Here is a 26830-nt window from a genome sequence, read left to right as displayed (position 1 = left end):
TTACATTAACATAACAATGTGTCTACGCTAAAGATTTTTGAAAGTTATGCAGTAGTGAAGGTACATTGATTTATGATGAACGTTTAACTCAACATCAAGAAATTCGAATTATGATAGATGTTTACCGCATTTAATACATTTTGCGCTTTCATTTTCATTTCTTAGGTCGTGTCACGTCGTATTTTCAATAGTATGTACTGAATTTTGTATAAAGGCTCATTCAATTAGAAATGATATTAAGCTTTTATTTATAAACAGTAATTGAATATTTCTTCAATGAAAGATAATTATGTACAAGACATACAGTAACCAATTATGCAATTCTGCTCTTACAATTGAATAGAAAATACATGGTACGTATCATTATAATTTTATTATAATTTATAACATAAATTTTTTCTTTTGCAAATTAATAATTTGTTGTGGTTTCTTCATTCAATAAAAAAAGAGGCCTGGACAATTCTGGGTCCCAAATTTATTAGTACATTTAATGTACGTATCTTTCGAAGTTTTTCATTATTATGCCGATGTACTTTAAATATCATAAAATCTTAACTTCGTTAAACAATTGCAACTTTACATACTGTTATGCTCTTACATCTATTATATACAACGATATCATTCAGACAGAATAAGTTTCAATAGTATTCATTTGAATAACAATAAATTAAATATACTTCTCGCCGTGTTTGCCGAAATGTTTAATAGCAACAATGGTAATGAGTCAGAAAATGTATAATTATACATTATCTCGACGCTCTAAACTTAATATACCTGTGGTATATGTATTATCCATCTTATTGTCTAGTACTAACTATTAGATGGATACAGATAATCCTACCTACCTACAGAAAACTATTACCCATCGGGGTAAATGTTTCTTTGCAAGTGCTATTCGCAATGAGCTACATTGATCTGAGAAAAAGAACCAAAATGGTTGCACACAGTTTCATATCATTCTTGACGCCTGTTACATTTTCAATTGTAAAACTTGTATCATTTAGTTGTTACATCGAACTATAATATTCATTATTTTTAGTGATCATCTTATATCACATAAAATGATTGACCTCTAGTATAGTCTTATGTAACTCTTACCTAACAACATTTACAAATTTTAAGAAGGCGCTATTTCACTGAGAAATAAACAAGAAAATAAAAATTTCGTTTCTTTTTTCATACACTTTATGTGTTAAGTAACTAACAGTGTTCATGAAATTTGGCTTCACATGGTGATTTACTGAGACACAAGGTCTACATAGTTTGCAGGATACAAACCTACTCTTCCATCTTTTCTTCCTTTACACCATCCTTGTTCATCTTCGTCTTCTAATTTTTCAAATATATCACCTGTGAAAATAAAAAAAATATATTACTTTTAGATATTTTTAATGATTTCGTGTAATTATTTTAACGTTTTAATCTCATACTTATATCATATGCTGTAAGATATAGAATTGAAATAACGGGACAAAAGGAAATACCTTAACCAAAGTACGTATAATTAAATTTTTATTAATGATATTACATACCTTGTTTAAAGCTAAGCTCGTCTGCTTCTGCTCCTTCATAGTCGTATAACGCACGTACAGGAACACCGGGTTCTCCATTATCTACTAATGGTTCACCGCCATCTTCATCCCATTCTTCTTCTTCAAACGGATTTGATTCTTGTTTAGCATTTGTACCATTACTGAAAGAAGTATATAATCATCATGAAGATTTTAGTTTAACAATAAATTTTTCAATTTTCCAAAATAATATAGGTTAACCATCCCCCAGCTGATTGACTTTGACCCATGTTTATGTTTTGAGCGTTTTGAGTGTAGCGAAAGGAAAGCAAGTGTACTTGTCCGCGCGACTCGGTCTTATCGCTGTAACATAAACACTGACTGCGTGGAGAGTTTGAATGTCTCCAGCACGTAGTATTTCAGTATACTTACCAGGTCGAAGAAAAAATTAAACGAGCTAGGTGTGTCTTCATTTGGTGAATTTTTACAACATGGAAACATCATAACGCAATATCATCTGACAGAGATACTAAATACATTAATGACCAATTATTTTATGTACACAGTTTATATAAATATAATAAGCGGTATATTTATAAAATATTTATATTTTTTTAACAAATTCCCTTCCTCTTTAGATTATAAGCATTATTAGATAACATCTTTTATCAAAAAGCTACATATTTAAGTCTGAAGTATGTATAACGAGAAGTTTGGTATGGGTCAAAGTGACTTGGATTTGGTCTGTCTAGGTCTGCCGCAATCTACTTAAAATTTACGTTAACACTACGAAAGTTTTATAGCTAAGAGCACTTAAAAATATGATCATCCTGCATTAGTCACTGGACTTTTTTTTATCAATAATACTCCTGATTTAATTTTTCTACAATAAATTATCTTTTATAATAAAAACTTGTACACAGTTGTATATTCTTCTATTAGTTAGTCTGTTGCAGAATTTAAAAGATGCAATAACATATGAGTAAATGTGTACAAAAAGTGGGGTTTCTGATGCAATGAATTTATAAAAGGTAAACAGTAAAAATCACATTAAAATTATTTTTAGTACTTACGTAATTGTAGACGTTCTGTTCACAGAATTGCCATCATGGTTATTCTTTTCTGTAGAATGTTTGCTGGAACTAATTGTATCAGTTTTGCTATCTCCATGACTCTCATCTGTTGATATCACCCGGGAACTGGGCTTTGACTTGGATTTATTATTAACTGGTGGGAATTCCTATATGGATGAAATACGATGATTAGGTATATGAATTAATTATGTAATTAAGTACACTTTCTTTACATTGTACATATGTACTTATGATTTTAGGCAATATAAAAATAGTGGAATCTCTATACTTATGTTAAACCATGCGTGCAACCAAAGTATGCGTGATACGGTGAATTTTTATTTACATTTATATTCTAATAAATGTACAGAGCAGGTGTGAACGAGTACTTGTATATACATAATGAACTAGAACTGCATTTGTTTGTTATTTTTAAGCTTAGGATGAAGACTGTGAACAATGATAACATACGGTTTTATACAGTCATATATGTATAATTAAATATATTCTTGAACAGAAATATGTGAATTAATTAAAAATAGTAAAATGTACTTTTAAAACTAAATTTGAATTTAAAGTGAACACTATTAACATGAATCAGGATAAAAGTACATTCACTGGTGTTTATTAATATGATGTTTGATAAGCTACTTTCTTTTTATAATTGCCAAATATTCTGGTAACACCACATAACTGTATAAATTGTTTAATATCATGCAATAAAAGATGTAGCAACATGTTCATTATTATAATAAACTGACTTTAATGTTCAAATACATGAAGGCTTTATGTATGAATGGTGCAGATGATTCTGTGGTTGCAAGCATGTTTAGTTTATATTACAAGTTTAAGTAGGTTACTAACATATAATGATGTATCAAATGATAATGATATGTAGTGCTATTTAGTAACTTTATGTGTAAGTATATGTAAATGTAGAGCGAATTTACCTGTCACAAGTGAAATTTATTTTATAACATATAACGAATACGGGGATTCCTAGTTGCTTTAAATTGTACAGCAAAATAATGAAAATTAACCTCAATTGTACTTTTTCTTTTCGTTGTTCCATTTTGTAAATTTTACAAAATAGATTAACACGATCTTAATGTCAACAGTTTGATACAGTTTGTTATATTTCTGCCAACATGTAACAGAGAAAACAAATTTTTAATTTAAATTTCGTCTATGCAAATGAAATTGCAAAAATCTGTATTTGAATAAACATCAACTAGCCTATTTGTCAGAAAATTCTCTTTTTCATTGAAACCCCTCTGCACGAATTTCGTAAAAGTCAACGTAGACCAATATGAAAAATGTTATAATACAAGTAAATCCGCTCCTTCTGTCAAATTTGTATTATAAAACATGCTTAATATAATCGTGACATAGATCCGAGATGCGAGAGACCAAGCACATAGCGGGATACGGTTAATTCAGTTAAGTCAGCGAGCCAGAAGCTGAAAAAGGAAACCCATCCTCAGTGACTTCGCCGTTAGTGTCTATGCCGTATATGACACTAATTCGTAGCTCATGGGACGGTAAAAAGCTTGCGTTATCAGGGCTGTATAAACCTCGTCCAGTGGATACAAGGCGATCGACAGAACGATTGGTTGTAAACAGAACAAAAACTTTACATGCAGATCCTCGCCGACCGGGCGTTGATTGATCAGCGTGATGGAGCCAGCCGGAAGTGCCTCCTTGGACTTCGAGCCCTTGGTGATGTCACGGAATTCCTCTGTGTAGTCCTGCATAATAGCAATGCCCAAAAAACAATCACATGCATGCATTCCAGAAACTTGTCTCGGGATACTGTTCGAAGCTTCTTTTTATTTATTTCTTTGTAAAAGAGCACAGTAGGACATCGTATGTACATGTACTATGATTTCGGTACATGGTACCGCGAACGTTTAAGGGGACAGAGATCGTTACGAAGACGTTATACACAAACTGTTTCTCCAACGAGTTTAACCCTTAGAAATATACTTATTAGGTGTATAAATAATATTCACTATTTTCTTAATTATGAAACGATATACACTTTAAATGATAAATACCTTCACGAGCTGTTACTAAGTGAAAATGGTGTAGAATGTTAGAAAATTATTATGAATATGAATTAAATAGATTCTAAGCTTTCAAAGAATCGAATTCTGACTTTAGTAAGAAATAGTGTGTTACTCATTGGTACACCTAATACTTTGCCACCGGCACACTATGATGTAACAATGTAATCCGAACGTGAGAAACGCTGAAAACGTGAAAGAACTGGACCACCTTGTCGAAGAAATGTTTTCGAAACGATTGCTCGAGTTATGGAAAAATATGTTTCTTAGTTTCAAAGGGGAATTGTAGCTGATCAGATCTTGTGATACTGATAGCATATTAATAATTACAGAGTATTTCCGCAATCTATTACAAACCATAATGGCGACTCACGGTGATAGGTCACAAACAGTGAGGAATAAAAGTATTCGTATAATAAAAGACATTTTGTATGTTATTCATGTTTTGTGAACATTGATTTTCAGAGTCTGTTATATCTGGAAAATTATTTGAAGAAGAGTGTATACAGTAAAGGTTGTTGAATTCGTCTTGACACGCACTACCGAGTGATCTAAGAAAAATATATAATTTGATTTAAAAATCACGTTTGAACTTGATATCTCTTAAAATAATTCTGTTAAAAACAATTCGCCATAGCCCGTTAATTAGCCCCATCGTGCCATTCAATTTTATGCAAACAGTTTTCTCGTATTTCAAATTGAGTAAGAAATAACGAACTGTATGTACACTGTTCTGAAGAATCTACGATAATATTTTATTCTACATTCTCGACTTATTTTAACTGTATAATATTCATAGTTTACGAAAGAAAACGATACAAAAATTAATCTTATTGGCATTTTCCACTGGTTATACGTATGCACATAATATCTTAAACAATGCCAAAGTAATTAAATACCAGAGTTGGATAACATTAAATTTAATTAACAACTAGGAATTTCCATTAGAACGCTACTCTACGGCTTCATTTTTAAATTATAAATGAATTGTAAAAGAACGATTGATTTTCTATAATCAAATAATGTCGTTTCGTTTTCTCATCAGCTATGACAGAGCTGCTGGAATCTTTTTTTGCTGGAAAATTTTATATTATAATTTTCTGCATATCGCTACAAAAAAAGAAAGAAGAACAAAATTGCGTGCACGCATAGAATGGTAGAGAGGTTTTCATTTGGATCAGTTTGTAGATAAGCTGATATCGATACTGTTAGTAAGACCTTTCGCAAATGGTTTGTAACAGAGGTAACGGAATACTATGTCTTAGACTACATCTTTTCTGCGTAATAATTTGTATAAAAAAGTTACTTTTTGTTTTCGATTAAAAATACTTTACTGTATGACACATATGTGCGTGGAGAAGCTTTGTATGTTTGTGGGAAGTAAACCAATATTTTCATTTAAGCAGGACATCCATCTGCTTACGGAAAGTTTACAAAAAGCAACGGCAGTTATACTCCAAAATGGACAAAATAAAAAAAACAGGTTAAGGGTTAAAAACGCTGGTTGAAGAAAACATATTTTTTTTGTCGTTTACTTTCTTGTCAGAGTAAAGTAGGAAACAATGTACCTTCTTAAAAGGTTCTGATAAATGAATATTTTTGTTGAATACTAGCGTATAAATTATATTAGATATAATTTGAATAAATAGTGCAGCCTTTAGTACGAAACATTGTTGAATATCGAGACATATAGAATAACTAACGGATAAAATTAATGCAGTTATAATAGGGGAAGGAACGAGAATAATATTTAATGCACTCTGCGGACTATGTTTTCTAACATCAGATTTCCAACTTACATGCGATACAAAGAGTCGCTGTAATGCATAGATTTTGTTTCGTTATCTTACCTCGAACTGCGGCCAATTCATCGCCATATTCACACCGTGATTATTCGACCACCATTTCAGATCCTTTTCATGGTCTGCGTTGTTGATTGTGTGATAGAATTCTTCGTATATTTGTGGAAGTCTATAAATGAAAGATGTTTTTTTTTCGTAAATAAAACACGACAATTTCACGAAAATACTTAATGCCATACATTACAATTACAATAGAATAATTTAATCATTCGAGTATACCAAAAATCTCCGTCATTTTATCTTATGTTTTTGGTTTCCAAACAGACTGTCAAGGTAAAATATACTGTAATATTATTGTGTTGTCATAAATAACTTTTGTTATTCGGACGAACATTGACTGGGTAATAATAATTAGACTGCGGATATTTATGCAAATGTAGAATTTTATGGATAATTTCACGAAACTGGATGTAAAGAAAAATTCACTTACTCTGTTAAGTGTTCTAATCGGTACGAAATAAAACGAAGACTTAAATAAACTTTCTGAAACTTTTTACTATACCGAATTTCAAACGATCGGATATTTTATAAATGCATAAAATTTGCAATCCAATAATAATTTAATAACAATAATATGAACGAAATTATTGAAAGTGAGCAATTATAAAATGTTGAAGCATGGACCGCCTATAGTCAACCAGCCTCATTCTATGGTGGGATAAGCGGAGAAATTACAAGAAAGTTCATAAAGTGCAATTATAAAGCGGAAGAACAGTGTTATTGCCTCATAACCATTCAATTTAACCCTTTCGATACGGCCATATCTGTCGAAGAACATATCAAACGATACAGCTGTATACTTCCACAGAATACTTCCGTATGTTTAGATATTAACTTGTAAGTAATTTTGAAATAAAAAACCAACATTCAGTAGAAACTCAATTGTAATATAATTTAATATTAAATCTACTTCAATAGTCTAGTTATACAGGGTGTCATGTAACTGATGCTACAACTGGCCAGCGGGTGATTCTACGTGAAAAAATAAGTCGAAAATATAGAATAAACTTTTCTTATTCGAGACTTCGTTTCCGAAAAAATCGAGTTTGAAAATCTGTTGGTTACGCGTGCAACCGAATAGGGCTTGGGTAGCGCGTCTGTTCATTACATTCAGTTTCTACTTACTACCATGACTAGACTATACAACATAGACACGTTACAGATTAATTTTCAAAGTTGATTTTCTCGAGAACGAAGTCTCGAATGAAAAAATGTTATTCTGTATTTTCGATTTACTTTTTCACATAAAATCATTCCCTACCCGGTGGTACCATCAGTTATATGACACCCTGTATGTAAGGAGCAATTATACATATGTAGTTTGTGGCAAGTAACACAAGTCGAGGTGAGTGACGAGTCGAGGCGTGCGAAAATCTTTTCTCGCACAATCAGGTAATTATTGAGTAAAATATTGGTAACTTTTTAAGGGATGTTAGGCAACATTTTAACTTTATTTTTATAGATTAGTTATTATTTGAAATTTCAAAATGACGGTGTTATACTGTATTGTCTACCGTCATGTCGGACACAATCTTCTTAGCTCGCACCCAGCAGATCTCCGAAACAATTCAACCGATTAACTTGTCATTGCAAAACATTATTCCTTATAAAATTATCCACAATGTAGCGTGCGATTTTTGAATAATTTTAAAAAATAAGGAAACTGTAGCTTTATAAGGAAAAAAGTTTGTTCGGGGAAGAATGTGAACTTTGAAAATTTGTAAAAATTCAACAAATTAACCCTATAACGCCGAACACGACGTTTTCGGAACGTTAAATGAAATGGTTATAACGTATATGTATAATAAAGAAGGTAGAATGTTTATGGAGTTTACTATTTTTTTTATGCATCTTTTGTAGACCGGTTATCGGTTTTTAAGAAAGAACTTCTTAAAAAGAAACGGATTTTTAAAACAAAAAAGCAGGCGTTATAGGGTTGAGGAAGTATTCTAGTGTAATCGATTAAAAATCGACGTTTTTTGCAATTTCCTATAGTTTTGGGTTTTGAAAATATATTTGTAAAATATTACGGTCAAATTCATTCTCGAACTTATAAAAGAATAAAGGACGGCACCCATGCTGCATGACATACTTTAAACGATATTTTTCAAGACGGGCGCACATTTTGCTCAGAATCTACTGGATAGATCGACTTGGAATTTGGCATCCATGTATGTAGAGTACATTTCAAGTTATCCGCTCGACCTACAAAACTTTCTGATGTATTTAAAATTACTGTTTTTCCGGGGCATGAGAAATAAAAGTGTTTCGGTAAAAATCAGACATTCTCTTTTAAAGCCCTGTCATTTTGTCGATTTTGGATATGGATAATAAAACGGAATTTTGTTTGTTTCTTTCAGACAACTAGAATGGACGCAATCAATGCGCCTGATTGGACAGCTATTTTTAAAGATTTATGTTATTACTCTCAACATACATGTACATATAAAGATACATGCAAAACCTTAGCTTACTAGGTTTGATAATTGTTCTTTAATTTAATTCTCAACAATCATGTATCGAAAACGGGCATCTACGCTAAAATATCGCCTTAAAATATCGAAAAAATCGTACGCTACATTATAGATAATTTTATAAGGAATAATTTCTCCAAATTTGAAATTAATTGGATGAATAGTTTCAAAGATTTGCCGGGTGCCAGTTGACAAAGTTCTGCCAGACACGACGGTAGACAATGTTATATAATTCTGCCATTGTATAATCATAAATAATAACTAACGTATGAAAATAAAGTTACAACGTTGCCCAACATCCTTAAAATATCCTAACATTTGATTCAATAATTACCTGAGAATTTAATTTAGCAGCTTTGCCGCGGAGTGCAAAACAAATGGAGAAAATTCCACGTCACCCACGCAATGTGGTGACTTACTTTAGAAGCAAGAAAACAAGTGAGTCACTATGGTGGCTCTTCGTCCCGAAAAATGACTTTGCGGGAAGCCATTATAGTGGCTAGTAGCTGCAGGGTTAAGTGAGTTGTCAAAGTTTGTCGTCGAAAACAAGTTTGTGAAGCACTTCAATAGATTAATGTTAATTGTAAACTCATTTGGATTGATGCAAATTAAAAGAAAGAAAGGAGAAAGTGATTTACGAGCGAGCGTAAAAAATTAGAAGGAAAATGTATAATTACATTGGATCCTGAGATATATTTAGGCACTTGTGAATGCCAAATAGAACCTCCTTGAAGAACTGAAGCCGCTGCGCCTCCATTTCTTGACACTTCTCGAACACCTGAGTCATGTCCTCCATGTATTTTGGGTTGTATTGGTTAATTTCTTGCAGGGTAGCCTCGTATTTCTCCTTGGCCTTCTGCACTTCTTCCTTCGTTTTTTGCACTCTGTCCTGCATTTTCTTCACCTGTCGATTACATAAGAGTGGTAATCGATCAATATGATGAATTGTAGACGCAGGTGTGAACGACATTGAAGGTAAAGATCTTGGTATAGGTTCACCGAACGATCTTGAGGTTTGTAGGAGGAAGTAAGAGGAATTTGTGGAAAACGAAGACGTTCGTAGGTCTTCAATTGTCAAGAAACTAATTTATAGGGTGTCTATAAAGTCTCTATCTATTTTTATGGAATAAGCGTTAGTGTTATCCTCAAAAGAATTTTATTAATTCATTCAGTTCTGCTATTCCGACTAAATGTATTTTGCTTTTATGGGGTACTCCCAACAATATGGAGTCAAACTTTACGAGTATATCCTATTCATCGCAGCGATAAAAAGAATCGTTATTTAAGCACAGAACCTCAAATGCATTCTTTCCAAGATACATTAATCTAAAGTTATACGGTTGTGGATATCTTGAGCAATTCGTTTATTGACGGCCAATTAAAAGTTCAGAAGAGAAGATGTATTGTAAAAGCTTGTCAACCATTCGCTAGAACGAAGAGATTTCGTGTAGTAATCCATCAAGCGATGCATTCTTGCTCTAGTTCTTAATTGTTCTATCTCCACTAGTTTCTAAACTGAGGAAACTGAGTTTAAAGTTTACGAAGTTTAATATTATGAAAACAGGAAAGTAGTGAAATAATCAAACACATTATATAGTATCATTGTACGGAACATCTATTTATTACAATATTTAACCAAATTTTATCTTATTATCAACATAAATTTTTAATTGTTGTTAGTATTTGGAGATACAACCATTAAGAAAAGGAAACGTTCAAAGTTTCGCAGTTAGGACTTAAAAGAATATTTGTTGTTTTGTGGTTGAATTGTCATTATATTACGATGTATTCTTGTGGACAAATGAACGCACATAGATTGATTAACTAAATCTTTTTGAAAAATAGATTTAGAACAGTTAAGAACTCGGGTGACGATATGTTATGTAAGATAGATATTAATGTCGTAGACGTGTCGCAGAACGCTGCAACATTGCGAACTAGCCACTGCCTTCTTGGAGTCCTTTCTTTCCTTAAAAACACTACACAGTAGAATAGTATGCGCGACAGAGCAGCTTCACTCCATTTTCTGCTTGAACATGCATCCTAGAGACCTCAAGCTGGCTCGGTAGAACTATACAAACCAACATTGGCAGGCTCATCGACAGTAGACAGAAATTACATGTTCTAAATTCTTTATACTGAAATCGACAAAGATTGCAAATCCACTGGACAAAGTATCCATGCGTTGAAACGTGTTCCGAATACTGTTCGACTCGCGATGACTTACATCACGACGAGGTGATGGAAATCTCAATTCTTTACCTTCAGCTTATCTAGCCCACAAGTGTGGCGGCAAAGAATATTTTTCAAAAAGTAAGCGTAATTTTCAGGATGAGTAACGCAACTGTGTTTCTTGAGAAATGCACGAAAAATGTAGTGAAAGTTGAAGTCTGAATGAGACAGAATTGTCTCTTTGGTTAAACGTTAATGGTTAAACTTTTTCTTCTAACAGCCGAGATATGAGGAAACGCGTAACTGCTTTTCGTTTTTTACTCGAAATATTATGGACTCCTGGGCATTTTACATATAAAAATATCACAGTGTCCGAAAAATGAATTGTTTAAAAAATATTTACAACTTCCTGATCATTTGGATAAAATGCATCCTTTGAACAAGCTTCGTTGTTTTTCGTTTGAAACACTTGGTAAAGTATTGATTTTTTTATTACTTTAACCTTGAACAATTTAAATTCTGTTATTTCTTGTTCCTTTTGTTTAATTTGTGTCAAGTATTTAATCTTTCTGTCAGTTTTTTAATGTACTTTGCACAAATGTTTTCCTCTTTGTTATTTTGATACGAATGAACTTCTGGTTCTCCATAGACTCCATGACTAGAGTGAGTGTAAAACATTTTGATACCTTGTTTATGCAAGTTCAATATAAGTTTTCTTTCTTTTGGTGTACTCGTGAAAATTGCAAATTTTTTGCAACTTTGGAGCTGTGTTATGCTTTTAGAGTAATAGTTATTCAGTTTATTTTTCTACGAATTAATTCTCTGGACTGTTCCGAACAAAATGATATAAATTGTTATTATATTATAGACGTTTAAATATGTTTAAATAATGTTCAAAGTGAAAAGGACACCGCAAACGCACCAATATTTGTTGATTTTCGTCAATTTATTTCAAAAATTAAGGTTCCAAGGAAAAATCTAGCTATAGCACGCAATAAAGCAGACATTTCTGCTGAGGGAAGTAGCAAGGAAAGTTACAAAATCTGTTTTGTTTTGAACAGAGAAGCGAAATAGTTCAGCAAAACACGCAGCGGCGGCAGTGGTACTCAATGACGGTGGTCGTCGTACTTGCCACTCGGCGTAACGGAAGCGCTAAACGCTCGCTATAATAACTTCTGTTCAGGTGTCAGATAGAGGTAAAGCACATTTTTATTAGTTCTATGTTCCCTTTTTTATTAATTTTGTTCTGCTTTTGTGTATAGGCAAAGAAGACATTCTAAATAAAGATCTATACAAAAAACAAGTGGTATAAATAATTCTTTCAGTAGTTATAAATGTTTGTATACGGCAACACATACTGTACCAATACTTATGTCCACCATGTAGGAAAAATGAATAAAACTAGATGGTTTTGTTGAAAGAATGCAGTTTCAATGCACTGTTGCATTTACAAAAACAAAGTACATCTATATACAAACAGGTGGTTATTCATTATTCAATATTTTTTTTATCATTTTGGTTTTATCTTCAATGACAGGATCTCTTATCTGTCACAATTGCATGATTCACCCTGTATACTAATTAAGCGATAGGAAGTCAATCTACTCATGCAACGTAGCAATTATAAGTTATTAAACTCATTCTTTACTGATAAAATATATAGAATTTGGAGTTATGTGTACGTGTTTGAATAATTGTATATAAACGGCTCAAAATCATGTTAATTATTCACGATAACAGAAATCAAAAGAATCCATATTATGTACTTTTCAATCAATCCGTTTTCGAAATATTCTTTAGTGTTTATTCTTTAGTGTACTTTTAACCTACTTTGCGTAGGTACAGACTGTTTTCAGAAACTGAAATCACAAATATTTGGAACTAAATTGCGAATCAGTGAAGCGGACAACCGTTTTAAAGACTAATAATATTTATATAATTCTTATTATAAACAAGTATCTCTACATAGAAATGAAAAGAAGATAAATTAAGGAATTCGTGAATAATTGTTGTTTTTTTTTTTTAAGTAATTTATTTTTAATCTGTTTTCGTGTAGATGTATTCTTTCGAAATATTGAAGTTCATTTGTAAATTATTATGTACCTCAAAACTCGACGATATAATCTTTGTTTCGTATGAAACTGCAGAGAACGCGGTCGGAGGAAACACAAGTTTTACTAATTAACATTTCATTTCCATCCTAACAACGCTATTACTAAGCCGGTTTTAAAAAGCCACGGCATCATTACTTTGCATGTTATCTTGTCTCATGTACTAATTATAAGTCGTTGCACGTGAAATGTCGTTTACAATGTCGCTTCAAGGCCGTATAGGTTTCCCTTAATGCATTGCACCCATGTATTATTACAGTTACATTATACAGAGAGTGTTTCAGGTCGAGTAGTACAACCGAGTAGAATTTATTCTGTAAGCAAAAATAAATCGGAAAAAAAATGAATAAATTCTTTTCGTTTGAGGTTTCGTTTTCAATATAATCGAATTTGAAATCTGCGGGGTACGCGTGCAACTGAACAGGACTTGGCTGGTATGTCTGTTCATTGCATTCCATTTCTACTTACTGTCATGCGAATACACATGATAAAATTACTTGAAAATAAAGAATTAAACTGATTATCTAACTAATAAATGTATTCTCAAATATTTTATTATTTTTTAATTATGTAACATATCTAACTATAATGTTTCTTCTTTGAAGATTTCTTTCTGAATGCCACTTTTGTTTTTTTTTCCTTCTCCGATCTTTGTACACCATGTAGAGTATTGTAGAGTCTACTCTACATTGTAGATTGTACTTGGTCAAACAAGTGCTCCTTATTATGATCATGACAAAATTCATATGTGACCTTTGCCTTGAAGTAGCCAACGTTAACAGACGCGTTTCAGATTAATTTTCAAATTGATTTTGTGGAAAACAAAACTTCCAACGGAAAAAATTGATTCTGTTTTTTTTTCAATGTATTTTTTCTTATAGAATTACTTCCCGTCCGGTTGTACTTCCCGACCGAAAATGTACAAAAGAATCGTAATAAAATCTGTGTGCTTCTTTCCACTTTTCTCAATGCCGACCAGCCAGTTATTTCTTAAAAAAGAAAAGTCTAAAATTTTAATTCCTTAATCTCTAATATTTTTAGAACGATGAACAAAATGATTAAGAAACAAACATAAGTTAAAAATAAAAAGTGAATAACTTTAAACTGAAATTCCAACTTTCAAAATGTTGTTCATCTATATGTATATGTTTCTGCAATATCTTTGGTTTTTGTTGATTTTAAATATATTTTTTGAGAAGAAATATATCCGAGAGCATTCCCTCCAGTTTATTGTGTAACGTTATTAACGATAATACAGTCAGTTTTTATGAAGTCTGACCCACGCATGGATTTTCATTTTGACTAACAATTAGTAAGCGGTGTAACTAGCGGATTGAAAATGATTAATTTATAAAGCATCTAGTTTACAGATAACAATGGCTTAAAGCGTTCAAATTTTTCAAATTGTTTTCTACACGCAGGTAACGAGCAATCATCGAGTATTTATACATGATTTTAAAACTAACAATCATATACTTTTTATTGGCTCAATAATATTGTGTCATTGAATGTGTGAATTCTAAACAAATATTCTGACTGATAATGCAAATGCACATGTTATCATTGGAGAGAAAGTTGCTCAGTAAATTAGTTTCTATAACAATTCGTTTTCTTTCACTTTAAGAAAATCGTATCGAGATTCTTTGTAACGAATGAATACGTATTAGTATAAATGTAATTTAAATTTTTAAAAACAACGAATTTTTTAAAATCTTTATTCTATAAACTCGATTAATGGACAAACGTTTCCTAAAAATATAATATACATGGTGAGTCATTTAAATCGATACCCCGAATATTTTCGAAACCGTTGATGACACCAAAAAATGTTTCAGATAAAAATTGAATGGTTTCGAAGGGAAAATAATTTAATGCTAGTAATTTCTTTGTGGGTGGACGCGTGGATGATATATGAAAACTAAATTTGTTTTTTTTTTTTTGTAAATTTAATCATATATTTTTTAATGCATCAAAATGCACTTCGGCATTCCCTATAAAAAGGTATGACGTCACTTATGTTGAAAAATCATTAGATTACTCAATTTCGGTATAGCTAGTACGTATAACATCCATGAATGCAGGCTGAAAGTGGAACTGTTGAATACCAGCTTTAAGAAGGTTGATCTGCGGCGTGCTCACGATGAGCTCGCAATTTGCTACTACTCGTTGATAAATTAATGTCGTAGAATTCGTTGGAAATATTATGTGAATTGTATAAGTTAACATTACTTTGTAACATACTTGAACTTTACAATAAACGTAATGAAATGTGATGTACTATATGCGTATGTAGTTACTAGTTGCGACTACTATGCTGAATGTGTTCTTGTTGATGAACGAATGTGTTCTGTCTGGTGGTTGTATCCGTAGACGCTTGTTACTACGGATAGGCTTGTGATTGGTGGAAAATGTAGGATTTTGGTTGGTGTATGTTATCGAAGGAGTAATAGTACAAGGTGAAGAAGTTGGGGTTTAACGTATGTATTCTTTTTTGGGATTCCTGAAAGTCAGCGCCGAAATACAATAATGCATGGTTGTTAGCATAGTGAATGTTGTGCACGTGATAAGCAGCTGTCCAGGAATCCCTGTTTATAACGCCTTCTTGACCGTATTGGCGGTCGAAGACGCGACATTGCCTACTTGCATTAGGTCGCAACAAATGTAAACGTTGTATTACTACATAATAATACGACTTTGCAATACTGAAATTAAAATATTTCCTAAACTAATGGTTTTTTGGCATAAATAGCTTAATACTTTTTTATAGGGAATGACAAGTTGCATCGATTAATGCATTAAGAAACATGATTTCATTAAAAAAAGCAACCTTGACCTTCATATGTCCGCTACCCATCTATCTACAAAAAAACTACTCACACAAGATTATTCCCCCCTCGATATCATTCAACTTTTATCCGAAACATTTTTTAGTATCATCAATGGTTTCGAAGATATTCACGGAGATCGATTTACATGAATCATCCTGTATTTATTTAACAAATCGGCTATAGTTCCTTTAAGTAACAGTAATGTAAAATACAATAAAATTTTGGATAATTACCGTATAATCATGTGATGTACTGCATTACTATCTTGTATCATACTATGAACGTACAATATTGTTCTCTTCCCGAAACATTGTTTCATTTTTCACGAAACGAATGTTTTATAAAAATAACTGTGTATGCATTATAAACATATGTTAAAGCTCGATGCTTGCACGATTTCTTATTAAATGCAGATCTAAATACTAGACATTGACTTTGCTTACCAACAGAGCTTTCTGTAACGAGAAGTAAAAAGAAACGGTTAATTAACAAACATGCCGCATGCAATATCGTTATACATACAAACTGAACGTCTCCTATTTTAGAATTCCTAAAGGACTTTCGTATTCTGAGGCCCCATGCACCACATCCACACACAGTCATCTAAAAACGTCGGTATAGCCATTTTTCAGATGATCGCCCCTACTTCGGCGATTATTCGTTTTTCGAACGAGTGAGATACATGCAACGATACTTCGTTTGCAACGCTATTCTAATGGCGTTGTGATAAGAATTTTCACATAATTCTTTTTCTTTCAGCGAAGGAATTGTATATGAAAGTGCAGCGATAAATTTGTGCGGTGACTAAATTTAAAGCATGTCCACATACGTTGAATGGACACAATTTTTATTTAACCGATTGGTAGCTTTCGTGCCATATAAAAAATTAATAAAATCCTTCAATTTCGTACGAATTTCACAACTTAATTAAGACGAAAACAATTGATAGTATGAAGTTTGTAATTTGTAAAAATGCTTGAAGTCGTGCAGGAGTTCAATGCGCGCCATCGACACAGAGGGGCACATGAATTGCAGCCCTCGATACCCGAAATCAAGCGATCAATGTTTTCCATAGATTAAGAAGAATGAAAAAAGAGGTTGTTGTTCTTCCGTCGTCGTTACATTCGGTAGAAGTTTCCAAATGAGAATTCACGTAAGATCACAGAAAATTTGTTCGTACTTAGTGAATAGTATACAAGTTACCAAACGGGTTTAATGGGAAAAAAATCTAACAGTATTTGATGAACATTCAAGCAAAGAGATTAAAATTGATCCTCGATCGATAATCGAAGCATGCAGAAATAAATATTTATTTGGACATTCTGGAAGATCTAGCAGCACTTCGTGAGACCAGAAACTATAAAGATATGGATCGATAAATATCGAGGGGCACAAGACAACACCGCATGCAGATATTCGGTAAGATTACACGAGATTTGTTAACATACGTTTTCAGAGCCTCGGGCCATCTGTAAATAATACTTGCTAAAGAACAAATGTATCTATTCGTACATCGAGCCGCGAATGCATGATTCGAGATGCACACTAACTTATGCACACACGTGTGGCACAATATTTCGTTATACATATACATATGTGTGCATGTGTGTGTGTGTGTTTGTCATCGAGGATAATCTTGCTTCGAAAAGGATCCCCTTATGAAATAAATGTACTTATGTGCGATGATAGTAACAATGAAATAATAGCATTGTTAATTTTCTTTTATTTCGGAGCGACTGCTGTTGAGAAAAAATCTATAGGATAATTTATTAAATGAGAATGGTTGACGTTGGACGGTAGGACTCATAGTCTTCGTGTATACATATTTTTTTCTATTGAAATATTGGTGAAATTACGAAAGATACATGTCTTTAATATACGATTTTAGGTCTGTTAAATTTATTGTATGGGTCATTCCACGCCAAGCGGCTCACTTTTGTACGCAATGTTTGGGGTTTTTCTCAAATTGAAATACTCACTTTAGTTTAGATTTAGTTTGTTGTCAATGCATGCATATAGACTACGTTTGCACCAAAATGTTATCAAAGCATGTAAACCAGAATAATCATGATTTTTATCAACTATCTTCACTTAAATTGCATTTTTCCTATTTCTGAAGGGATAGATAAATTCAGCGGTCAGATTTGAATTCAGCGTGTCGATGTCTACAGGAAATGATGTATAACAAGTCAAGCACAAAATTCAACCACACATTCTACCGGAAAAACCGTAATTTTCTTGAAAAATGTCAAGAGTGATACAGATTTCCAAGGTTAAAACTTATTTGTGATACTTCATCTACCTTATTTCCTGATTCTACAACATCTTAGCTTTAACTTCGAACAAGATTCATCTCTCTGTTTTGCTTCTACCAAAGGTTCTACGATTTTGACACAAGAAACAGCAGTTTGTTCCACTACGCCCGTGGAGCGGTTACCTGAATCGCCGGGCGCCGCGACTTTTGTTGGCCTGTTGGGACTACAATTTTGGAGTGCCCGCGAATTAAAAAACTAGATTTTAAACAGAAAAGATCACAGAATACGGGCACATTTTTCTCAATCTTCTGAATATGTTACCTAGGGATCAAATTTTCAAAACAAGAATATTTTTAATAATTAGGCATTGCAAAAATAACTTTACACACAAACAAAAAATTTAGTTATAAAGAACGATCTTTTACGATCACAATGAAAACAGAATCAAATTCATATCTCTAGTAGTTACGAAGATAAAAATTCTTTTGTGATTACAGTTCTCGTAACAATCGGTCAAAATTATCAACTTTGAGGGTCTGTATATTTTAAACAATTTCGAAACCAGCGAAATGATGACTTCACTCCTCCCTATTTTCACATGAAGTATAACATATATCATTTTGAGCAAAATCGCAAACTTTGTGTAGAAAACTGATCCGCCTGGCGTGGAACGACCTGTATATACATATGTACAAATTTTTCTGGTATTGATACTTCACCTATGCCCATGGGCGTAGCAGGGTTGTTAGTCACGTGGGGCGGGGGGGGGGGGCAACGTATTAACACATCGACTGTAACAGTGAAAAAGGCTGTACGTAGCCAGAAACGCTTTATTTTGTTTTCAAAGTCATAAATCGTTGAAAATGTATGTGTTTTGTTAATAGAGGCTGTTGGTCGTGTTTCAAATTATAATGCTATATTAAATATTACGCAAAAATTTTGTAACTCTTGGAAGGGTGGGGGGAGGGGGCAAAATCCAATTTTTTTCTCGTAGGGTGGGGCAAAAGTCACTTTTTCCGTCCGGGGGGGGGGGCAAATGCCCCCCCTGGCTATGGCCATGACTATGGCCACAGATCATGAAACATCTCGTATGTTTGGTGTTCTTTAATAGTACATTCACGGAGTACAGAAAAAAAGGGTTACAGCCGAATCTGTTTACACTCATTAACCAACAAAAATTTAAAATTGATTCGTCCGCGCGAAACAATTTTTTCCTTTACAAAAGAAGATTTTGCATAAATAAACTATTCATTATTGAACACATGAAATTATTGTATAGCTACGCTTATTTTAAACGTGATGTACAGGGTGTGCCGCACAATTGGACCAAGCTATGTATCTATCTTTATAAATTAAAACGGTTTTCTTTGATGCATCACACGATGCATGTGTCTGTTTTGAAGGTGGAGGCATTTCAGAGATTACAAGGTCACCTGTATTTCCTTTAAATGAAACTATAAATTTATACATACAATGCATGGATGTCTTTTATTCCCTACAAAAAAGTATTAGGGTACTTATGTACGTCGAAGAGCGACTAATTTAAAAGATAATTGTAATTTCACAACGTTCTATTTGGACCCACGTTTCAAAGTTTCCTTTGTATGTCTACTCGTGTTTACCAACAACTTCAAAAATGCTTGACTAAATGACATGATTTCGTATTGCTAACCGAACGAATAAGTGTACTGATTACAAAACGTCAAAACCTTAAGGATACAGAAACGTGACTGATTATCTGTACCAGGCATAGGCAACGTTCCGTGGCTCTGGAGCGAAAATATTATTCTCTCTTCGAGTCAAGGGCCAAATTAAATAGATTTTGAATGATAGTAATTAGTACCTAGCGAGTCGGATTAAAAGAAATCGCGGGCCGGGGGTTACCCATATGTGATTCAAACTAATCACTTTTCAACAGATATACCTTAATATTTTTTTCATGGAGAATAAAAAAGCATAGATATTACTTAATGTGCATACAAATATACAGTTCTGCTTGACAAAAACAGAGGTGACCTTGAAAAACTCTGAAACGCTCCACTTTCGAAACAGACACACGCATCATGCGATGCATTACACGAAACCATTTAAACTTCCCTATGGAAATTTCCTTCTACCTCTTACCGTTTTAAAGATACAGCTTGGCCCAGTTGCGCAGGACACCCTGTATATCGATTACGCAGAAATCCTTTTCGAAGCGAGCCCGATGACAACTGTGATTCAGATACGCGACATAACAATTGCGCTAATCGTCGACAACATATGAGCGAAGAATGGTGTAACTTTTTATTACTATGATCAGCTCACTGACGGGGGATAATTGTTGTTTTACCTGGTCTGGCGAAAGCGAACTGTCCGCGGAGGCGTTCCTCTCCATATTCGCGGCGGTTCGTTCGGTTTTGCAGCTGTTGTGGTATTCTGACTTCGCTTTTTCAACCTTCTGTAAAAGCTTCACCCACGGTTTCTGCGCCTTTTTGAACGCGTCTTCCATCTCTTTCCGCTCCTTCAGGGTCATCATCGACTGAAATGGAACCACATTTCGTTGTAAGGTTAGCAATCTATTGGGTCGTTGCGTATGAAACATGTTGGTTTTCTTTTAGCGACACTTCATATTTTATTTTACTTTAACGAATTTTATTACTTAACCTTTGACGTCACGTGCCTTAGAATCATTCTTTGTTAGGCCACGTGGGGTTTGTCAGACCCTATATAAACGTCTATCATCTATATTATTATTATTTTTTATTGTAACTTATACTTTATTGTATATTACTTTTATTCTTAAATTCTGAGAAGACAACAGAACATGAAAGAGTACTTTCTAATTAACAAGAATTAGAATCATCTCAATTTTTATAATTTAATAACATAAACTCAGCTATACGGAAGCACAAAATTTGCACGATTGAATTAACAACGGTATGAACGTTTAAAGGTGGTTGGGGTTTATTAAACCTCACGTACCCAGTCAAAGATTAAAGCCAGAATTATTTACGTTCCATAATGAAATAAACGCAACGTTCATACAATAAGTATTCAAGGGGGTATTGAAAGTTCCAAGTTGATTTGAGTAAAATTCACGGATTTTTAGACCAACGTATAAAAAACTCCGTGACGCTGGCAGTGTGGCATTTGACGTCGAGTTATGCAGTAGAACGTTTGTGTTTCTGTAGAGTTTCGTTTTATCAGTAATTATGACTGATAAAAAGGGTTCAAGAGAATTAAGTAACACTAAAAAGTTTCCAAAATCGATGCAAGGAAAAATGTTTTTAATACGAAGATGGCGGAGTAAAATGAAAGCAGTTTTAAAGCATTTGCGAAACTATAACCCGTTTTTTTCAAAACAACATTTTCATGAGCTCATCTCAAAAACTACTGCACCAATCTTTCTGAAGTTTTGTGGGCTTGTTTTTAATATCAAAATTTAGTGTTGATAGAAGGATTTTTTTCAAAGGATGCTAAGAATAATCTCACAATCATACAGTTAGTACATACATCGGGCATGCGATGCGTGTGTGGGTATAAGGTTGCTGTCATTTGTTTTATGGTTGTGTGTATGTGTAAATTGTGAGAATGCCAATTTTTTTGGTTGTACAAAATGTTATTCAATTTTTAATTTTTTAATTTGTTCTGTAGTTGTATATTTTAATCAGTTTCGACTGTATTAATTCTTTACTGTCGGGGACCATATTTGGGGCGTGTAGTCCGAGGTGAAATCTACGAGGCTTCTGTGCTTTTACGTTGTTTATACGTAAATGTACAAGATTCTTGACAATTCTTTTTCCTGTTTTATTTAAGGTATACGTTTTCTTAATAAATCTCACAAAGTAGAAAGATGCGATGTATTAAGAAACTAATCAAGTTTGTAACCTTACTACCAATGGAAACATATGTCGATGAATACGTAGTTCTATGTTCATTATAAAAAGTGTATAACAAAGCATAAAATACGTAATTCTATCTTCACTATAAAAAAGTTCATAACAAAGCATGGAATATGGAGTTCTAAGTTCGTTTTAAAAAGTATATAACAAAGCATGGATAACAAAATATAGTACTATATGGTGGATATTATAACATGCAATACAGAAAGACTGACCAATAATTTAATCATGAATAATGGCAATTGACTAAATTATGTCCATATTAGGTATTTTAAGACGGGTAGTACAATTACGCAGGTGAGATTCTATAAGATAAAATAAGTAAAAAAAAAAAGAATAAAATTATTTCAGTGTTGCTTCGTTTTCGAGATAATCAAACTTGACAACTTTTTGGATACACGAGCAGCAGAATAGAACTTGGCTAACGCGTCTGTTCATTGCAGGTCGTTTCTACTTATTTGCAGCACGAATACACGCGCTTTAGAGAAATGTTCAAACCCAATTGTCTCGAAAACAAAACCTCGAACGAAAAACTTTATTCTTTATTTTTTCGGTTTATTTTTTCTTGTAGAATCACCTCCTGCCCGGTTGTACCACCCGACTTGAGACACCCTGCATTGAGTCCATAATACGTATAAGAGTTCACGCTGCGTGAGTGCAATCTACAGATGCTTTTCTTGCATACTGTAAACAAATTGACACTTATTCGTAGTATGTGTTCAAAACTTCTTCATTTGTATCAGAAGAATGTTCTTACACTAATGCAAAAATCACTTCATTCACGTCATTCTCGCTAATATTTTGTATACAAGTCTTTTCCCATTCCGTCATGTTACTGTTACTACATTTTCATTGATTTTTCATATTTTGTTAGATATTTTATCGGCCGCAGCAAAATCGACGAGAAACGTCTCCTCGGTGGGACAGTACACAGAAGCCACTTACCTATTAGTAGACTGCGGAAGTTTATGCAAATTGAAAATTTTAGACAGTAATATATAAAAACAATTATTGAACAGAAATTTATTTCCTGTCCCAGAGGCTTCAGAATATTCATAAGAGTACACAAATAGCTTTAAACTATATTGAAATGTTTATTTTACTATACTTTGCAAATTAAGAGACGCAGAAAAATACATAAACATCCGCAGTCTACTTGTTAGTTTTCATTGTGTAAGATAGACATGCTATGCAAGCCACACTGCATGGGAGAGTTGTATATCGTAGTTCTGTTAAAAGGTAAAGAAGAATAAGAATATTTATTAGTTACATAAAGAAAAGAGGAGAATAAGAAAAACAGAATCAACGGAGTCTGTGAGAGTTCTACCTCGGCACTAGAAGGTTAAGTGTTTCTGTTTTAAAGCGTATGGGTTTGATCGTTGCTCGCCTGACCGTGTGTGTTAGGCAAAGTCTGCTTAGCCCGTGATACTGGTTACTCTGTGATACTTTTCTCTTCGTCTCTACCACTAAGACCCAATTTAGTTCAAAGAAAACTAACAAACAGTGGGAATGTGCTAATTTGTGGTACGGTAAAAAAAATCAGTCAGTTGAAGTTAGTGTGATGAAGTGGGAGAAAGTTTTTGTTTCAGTAGAACATTATTGGTGTAAGTTTTCGTGCTAATCGTGAATGATTGTTTCCTTGTATATTATACGTGCTTTGAAAGATACATAAATAGAACATCCAAAATGTAGATAAGTAATAATGATATAACATTTTAATAAAACTTAATCATAACCCTCAGACATCGCCTCAGTGCGAATCGGGATTTTGAATTTTTGAAGATTTAATAAATTGTAGAAAGTAAAAGCAAATTGAACTTGTAACATATTTTTTAGGGTAATATTTCCTCAGAGATATAAGTGTTTAACTATGACAATTTCAAATCGTTATGCTAGATAGATAGAATGTTACAGACGAAATAATGTTTTGCTGGTGCAAAATGGTACTAGTGTAGTGTCTGAGGGTTAAAATTATCATATAGAAAAACTTCGATGCTATTTTCGCTTATAAAAAGTAACTGAATTCTTACTTTTTTTGTGCCTGATTCTGCGTTTCTTAAAGCACTGTTTGAGAAAAACCGAAGATACATACCAGAAACAATGTTTCCTTATGTCTCAAACACTTGACTATCATGAAATTGGTGGAACAATTGACTATCGACAAAACGATTTCTTATTTTTAGACTTTAAACAATAACACGTTTTCAGTGTGTAGTCACCAGGGCAGTCTTTAGTGTATAATACAAGTACTGTATATAATAAGTTAAAATAATAATATAAACATAACATAGAATAATACTTTAATAATAATATAAACAATAATAAATAAGTAATTGGTGAACATGCCTAACAAGAACTACCACGGAATAACAGAAGATATCACCGAGTAATCGGAGTGTTAAAAGTCGTGTAAAAATTCAATTCTGTATTTTTTCTTTAATTAAATATACTTACTAAACTTCTGTTAACCTATTACTTATTTGTATGATATCAAATTGTATTATCCCATCCCCTTGACTTTTCTTCAAGATATGCAAATATCAACGGTTAACAGAAAAATTCTGAAAGGATCCACGGGCTTACCAGAGTTTATCCTATTTCTGATATCGCAACAAAGAACACATATGATATTTTTGATATTGTATTTGGCAAACATAGTGGGATTACTCACTGATACATGTAATACGAAAGCTAAAGAAAATATTTCAGGTGGTATTAGGTAACGGAGCCAGGATAAAAAAAAAATAAAATCGAAAATGGTATTACGTACCTTGTGATAAGTGTCCTTCTGCCACGTCTTCACTTGCTGTATGATGTCGTTGCAGAGATTCTCTTTGACCCTGAGATGAAGATCGCATAACCTGTCCGATTCAACGAGAACGCCTTTCCACGCCGCCTCTGTGGTTCCGTATTCGGGGCCTTTCTCGATCTTGTCGTTCCAATTCTTCGACCAATTTTTCAACGCTTTCGCGTAACTCTTCTCGATCTCCGCCCTCTCTTGAACCAGAGCTATTAAACTGTCGCAGAGCTTTTGGCCGTCCTCGATCCTTTTGGTCGTTCGTTTGTAGTTACCCGGCTCCCAGAAGGAGTCCGAGGTTGCTATCAGCATGTTATCGTCGCTGTGATGTGACATCCTAGCCTAAGTCGAGAAATTCCTTTCACCTGCAAGCAGAATTATTCGGGTGTTATTCGACTGGTTATACGGTAGATAATCGATTTTTATTACTATTCTTTATAATTACAAACCGATTTCGTTATCAGTCGGTATCGATTTCGACTTTACTATCCAGAATACAGATCAAATGGCCAACGAGATTCGGATTGTAAAATATAATAAAAATGGCTAGTGCAGAGTATATTAAACAAGACAAAGAAATTGGTTCTATAAAATACGTTATAACAGGACAAATTAAACGGTCACTGTATTAAAATATTATATAAAATTCCACTATATGGAGTACATGTATGATACGAGGAGAATAAAATGGTCAATGAGCAATACATATAGTATGTATATGACGCAGAATGAAAAAATATGGTCAGTTTGCAGTACATTATAACCTTGATATGCTTAAAGCTCTATGTTTTAAAGTAAACTTTTTTTTTACGACATTATCCTTTACAATATTTCTATGAGAAATCATCTGAATTTTTAGTGTGCTTTTTAGTCATTTTCAAGTAATTTTTAGTAAGCCATAACACCTACATATTAGTCGATCGGGTAAATTGAAAAACAATACAATACAGGCACCTGTATTAGGTGTCCCTATAACACTACAGTGGGCATATTCGGGTTAAATAAAGTGAATAAAACTACAAATATGAAGTATAGTATTCAAAGTAATGAAAATGTTCATTATAGAATATATTATGGGGGATTAATTCAAATCAACACTGTGAAATATACGATGTAGAATAATTTATATAGTCACCGTCTAGTATACTATACAGACTGTTCTAAACAGAGTGGAGTATATTCGAAGAGACTGATCGAAATAGACATTAACAGAGTGCAAATATATGGTAGCTGTAAAGTGGTTAAACAAAAAATATTTTACGAAGTTTTTCTACTTCATTAAACTTAATTTTAAAGCGAATTCTTTAAATTTTAAATTATAATGCTAGGTTAAGAATAATGCAAGAAAAACGTGGTCGTTGAATATTTCCAAAAATACTGTCAATTATATTGTAAACGTTTGAATTATTTTACAGTCAAAGAAGAAATTATTTCATCGATTAAACGGCATTTTTAGTTAAAATTGAAATGAAACTTTTGTTAAATCTTAAATAAATTTCTCCATTCCGTTGCACTTTGCATAACTGAGAATACCATAAAGTGATTGTATGCAATGAATTTCTATGATTTTCATTTGTATAATACATATTGAATGATGCGTACACAAATTCGAAAGAAACAATAATTTTATAATCTCTTTCTAGTCTTCAGGAACAGTAATTATATTAGTCGTATTCGATAGTGCTCTTTATATTGACTCACTGCAAAAGTTTCAATGGGTTTTCCGTGAATGGTACGATCGTCATGGTTTTGTGGAAGCAATAAACAATTATGTTAATATACTGTGTCGATGTGAAT

At 33.0% G+C, this 26830-nt stretch overlaps 1 protein-coding gene across 4 annotated transcripts in view; it reads right to left on the bottom strand.

Annotated features, from left to right (window-relative positions):
* Nucleotides 1-786: 786 nt before the first annotated feature.
* LOC107186663 (protein kinase C and casein kinase substrate in neurons protein 2) overlaps nucleotides 787-26830 on the bottom strand; it is a 119834-nt gene continuing 93790 nt past the window's right edge. For 2 of the 4 annotated variants that reach the window (XM_015574588.1, XM_015574589.1), the window contains exons 2-10: nucleotides 25007-25398; nucleotides 20685-20873; nucleotides 17546-17566; nucleotides 9664-9890; nucleotides 6501-6621; nucleotides 4222-4332; nucleotides 2585-2751; nucleotides 1533-1693; nucleotides 787-1350 (exon numbers count right to left, since the gene is read on the bottom strand). In XM_015574588.1, the coding sequence (XP_015430074.1) occupies nucleotides 1238-1350; nucleotides 1533-1693; nucleotides 2585-2751; nucleotides 4222-4332; nucleotides 6501-6621; nucleotides 9664-9890; nucleotides 17546-17566; nucleotides 20685-20873; nucleotides 25007-25369 (1473 nt within the window). In that variant the 5' untranslated portion in view covers nucleotides 25370-25398 and the 3' untranslated portion in view covers nucleotides 787-1237. Of the gene's footprint in view, nucleotides 1351-1532; nucleotides 1694-2584; nucleotides 2752-4221; nucleotides 4333-6500; nucleotides 6622-9663; nucleotides 9891-16540; nucleotides 16553-17545; nucleotides 17567-20684; nucleotides 20874-25006; nucleotides 25399-26830 lie in introns of all 4 variants that reach the window. The other 2 variants (XM_015574591.1, XM_015574592.1) reach the window with 2 other exon arrangements.

This window comes from Dufourea novaeangliae, unplaced genomic scaffold (assembly GCF_001272555.1).
Source record: "Dufourea novaeangliae isolate 0120121106 unplaced genomic scaffold, ASM127255v1 scaffold80, whole genome shotgun sequence".
Taxonomy (NCBI): domain Eukaryota; kingdom Metazoa; phylum Arthropoda; class Insecta; order Hymenoptera; family Halictidae; genus Dufourea; species Dufourea novaeangliae.
Note: the sequence above shows the minus strand (reverse complement) of the source record. Positions and strands in the feature narration are given on the sequence as shown.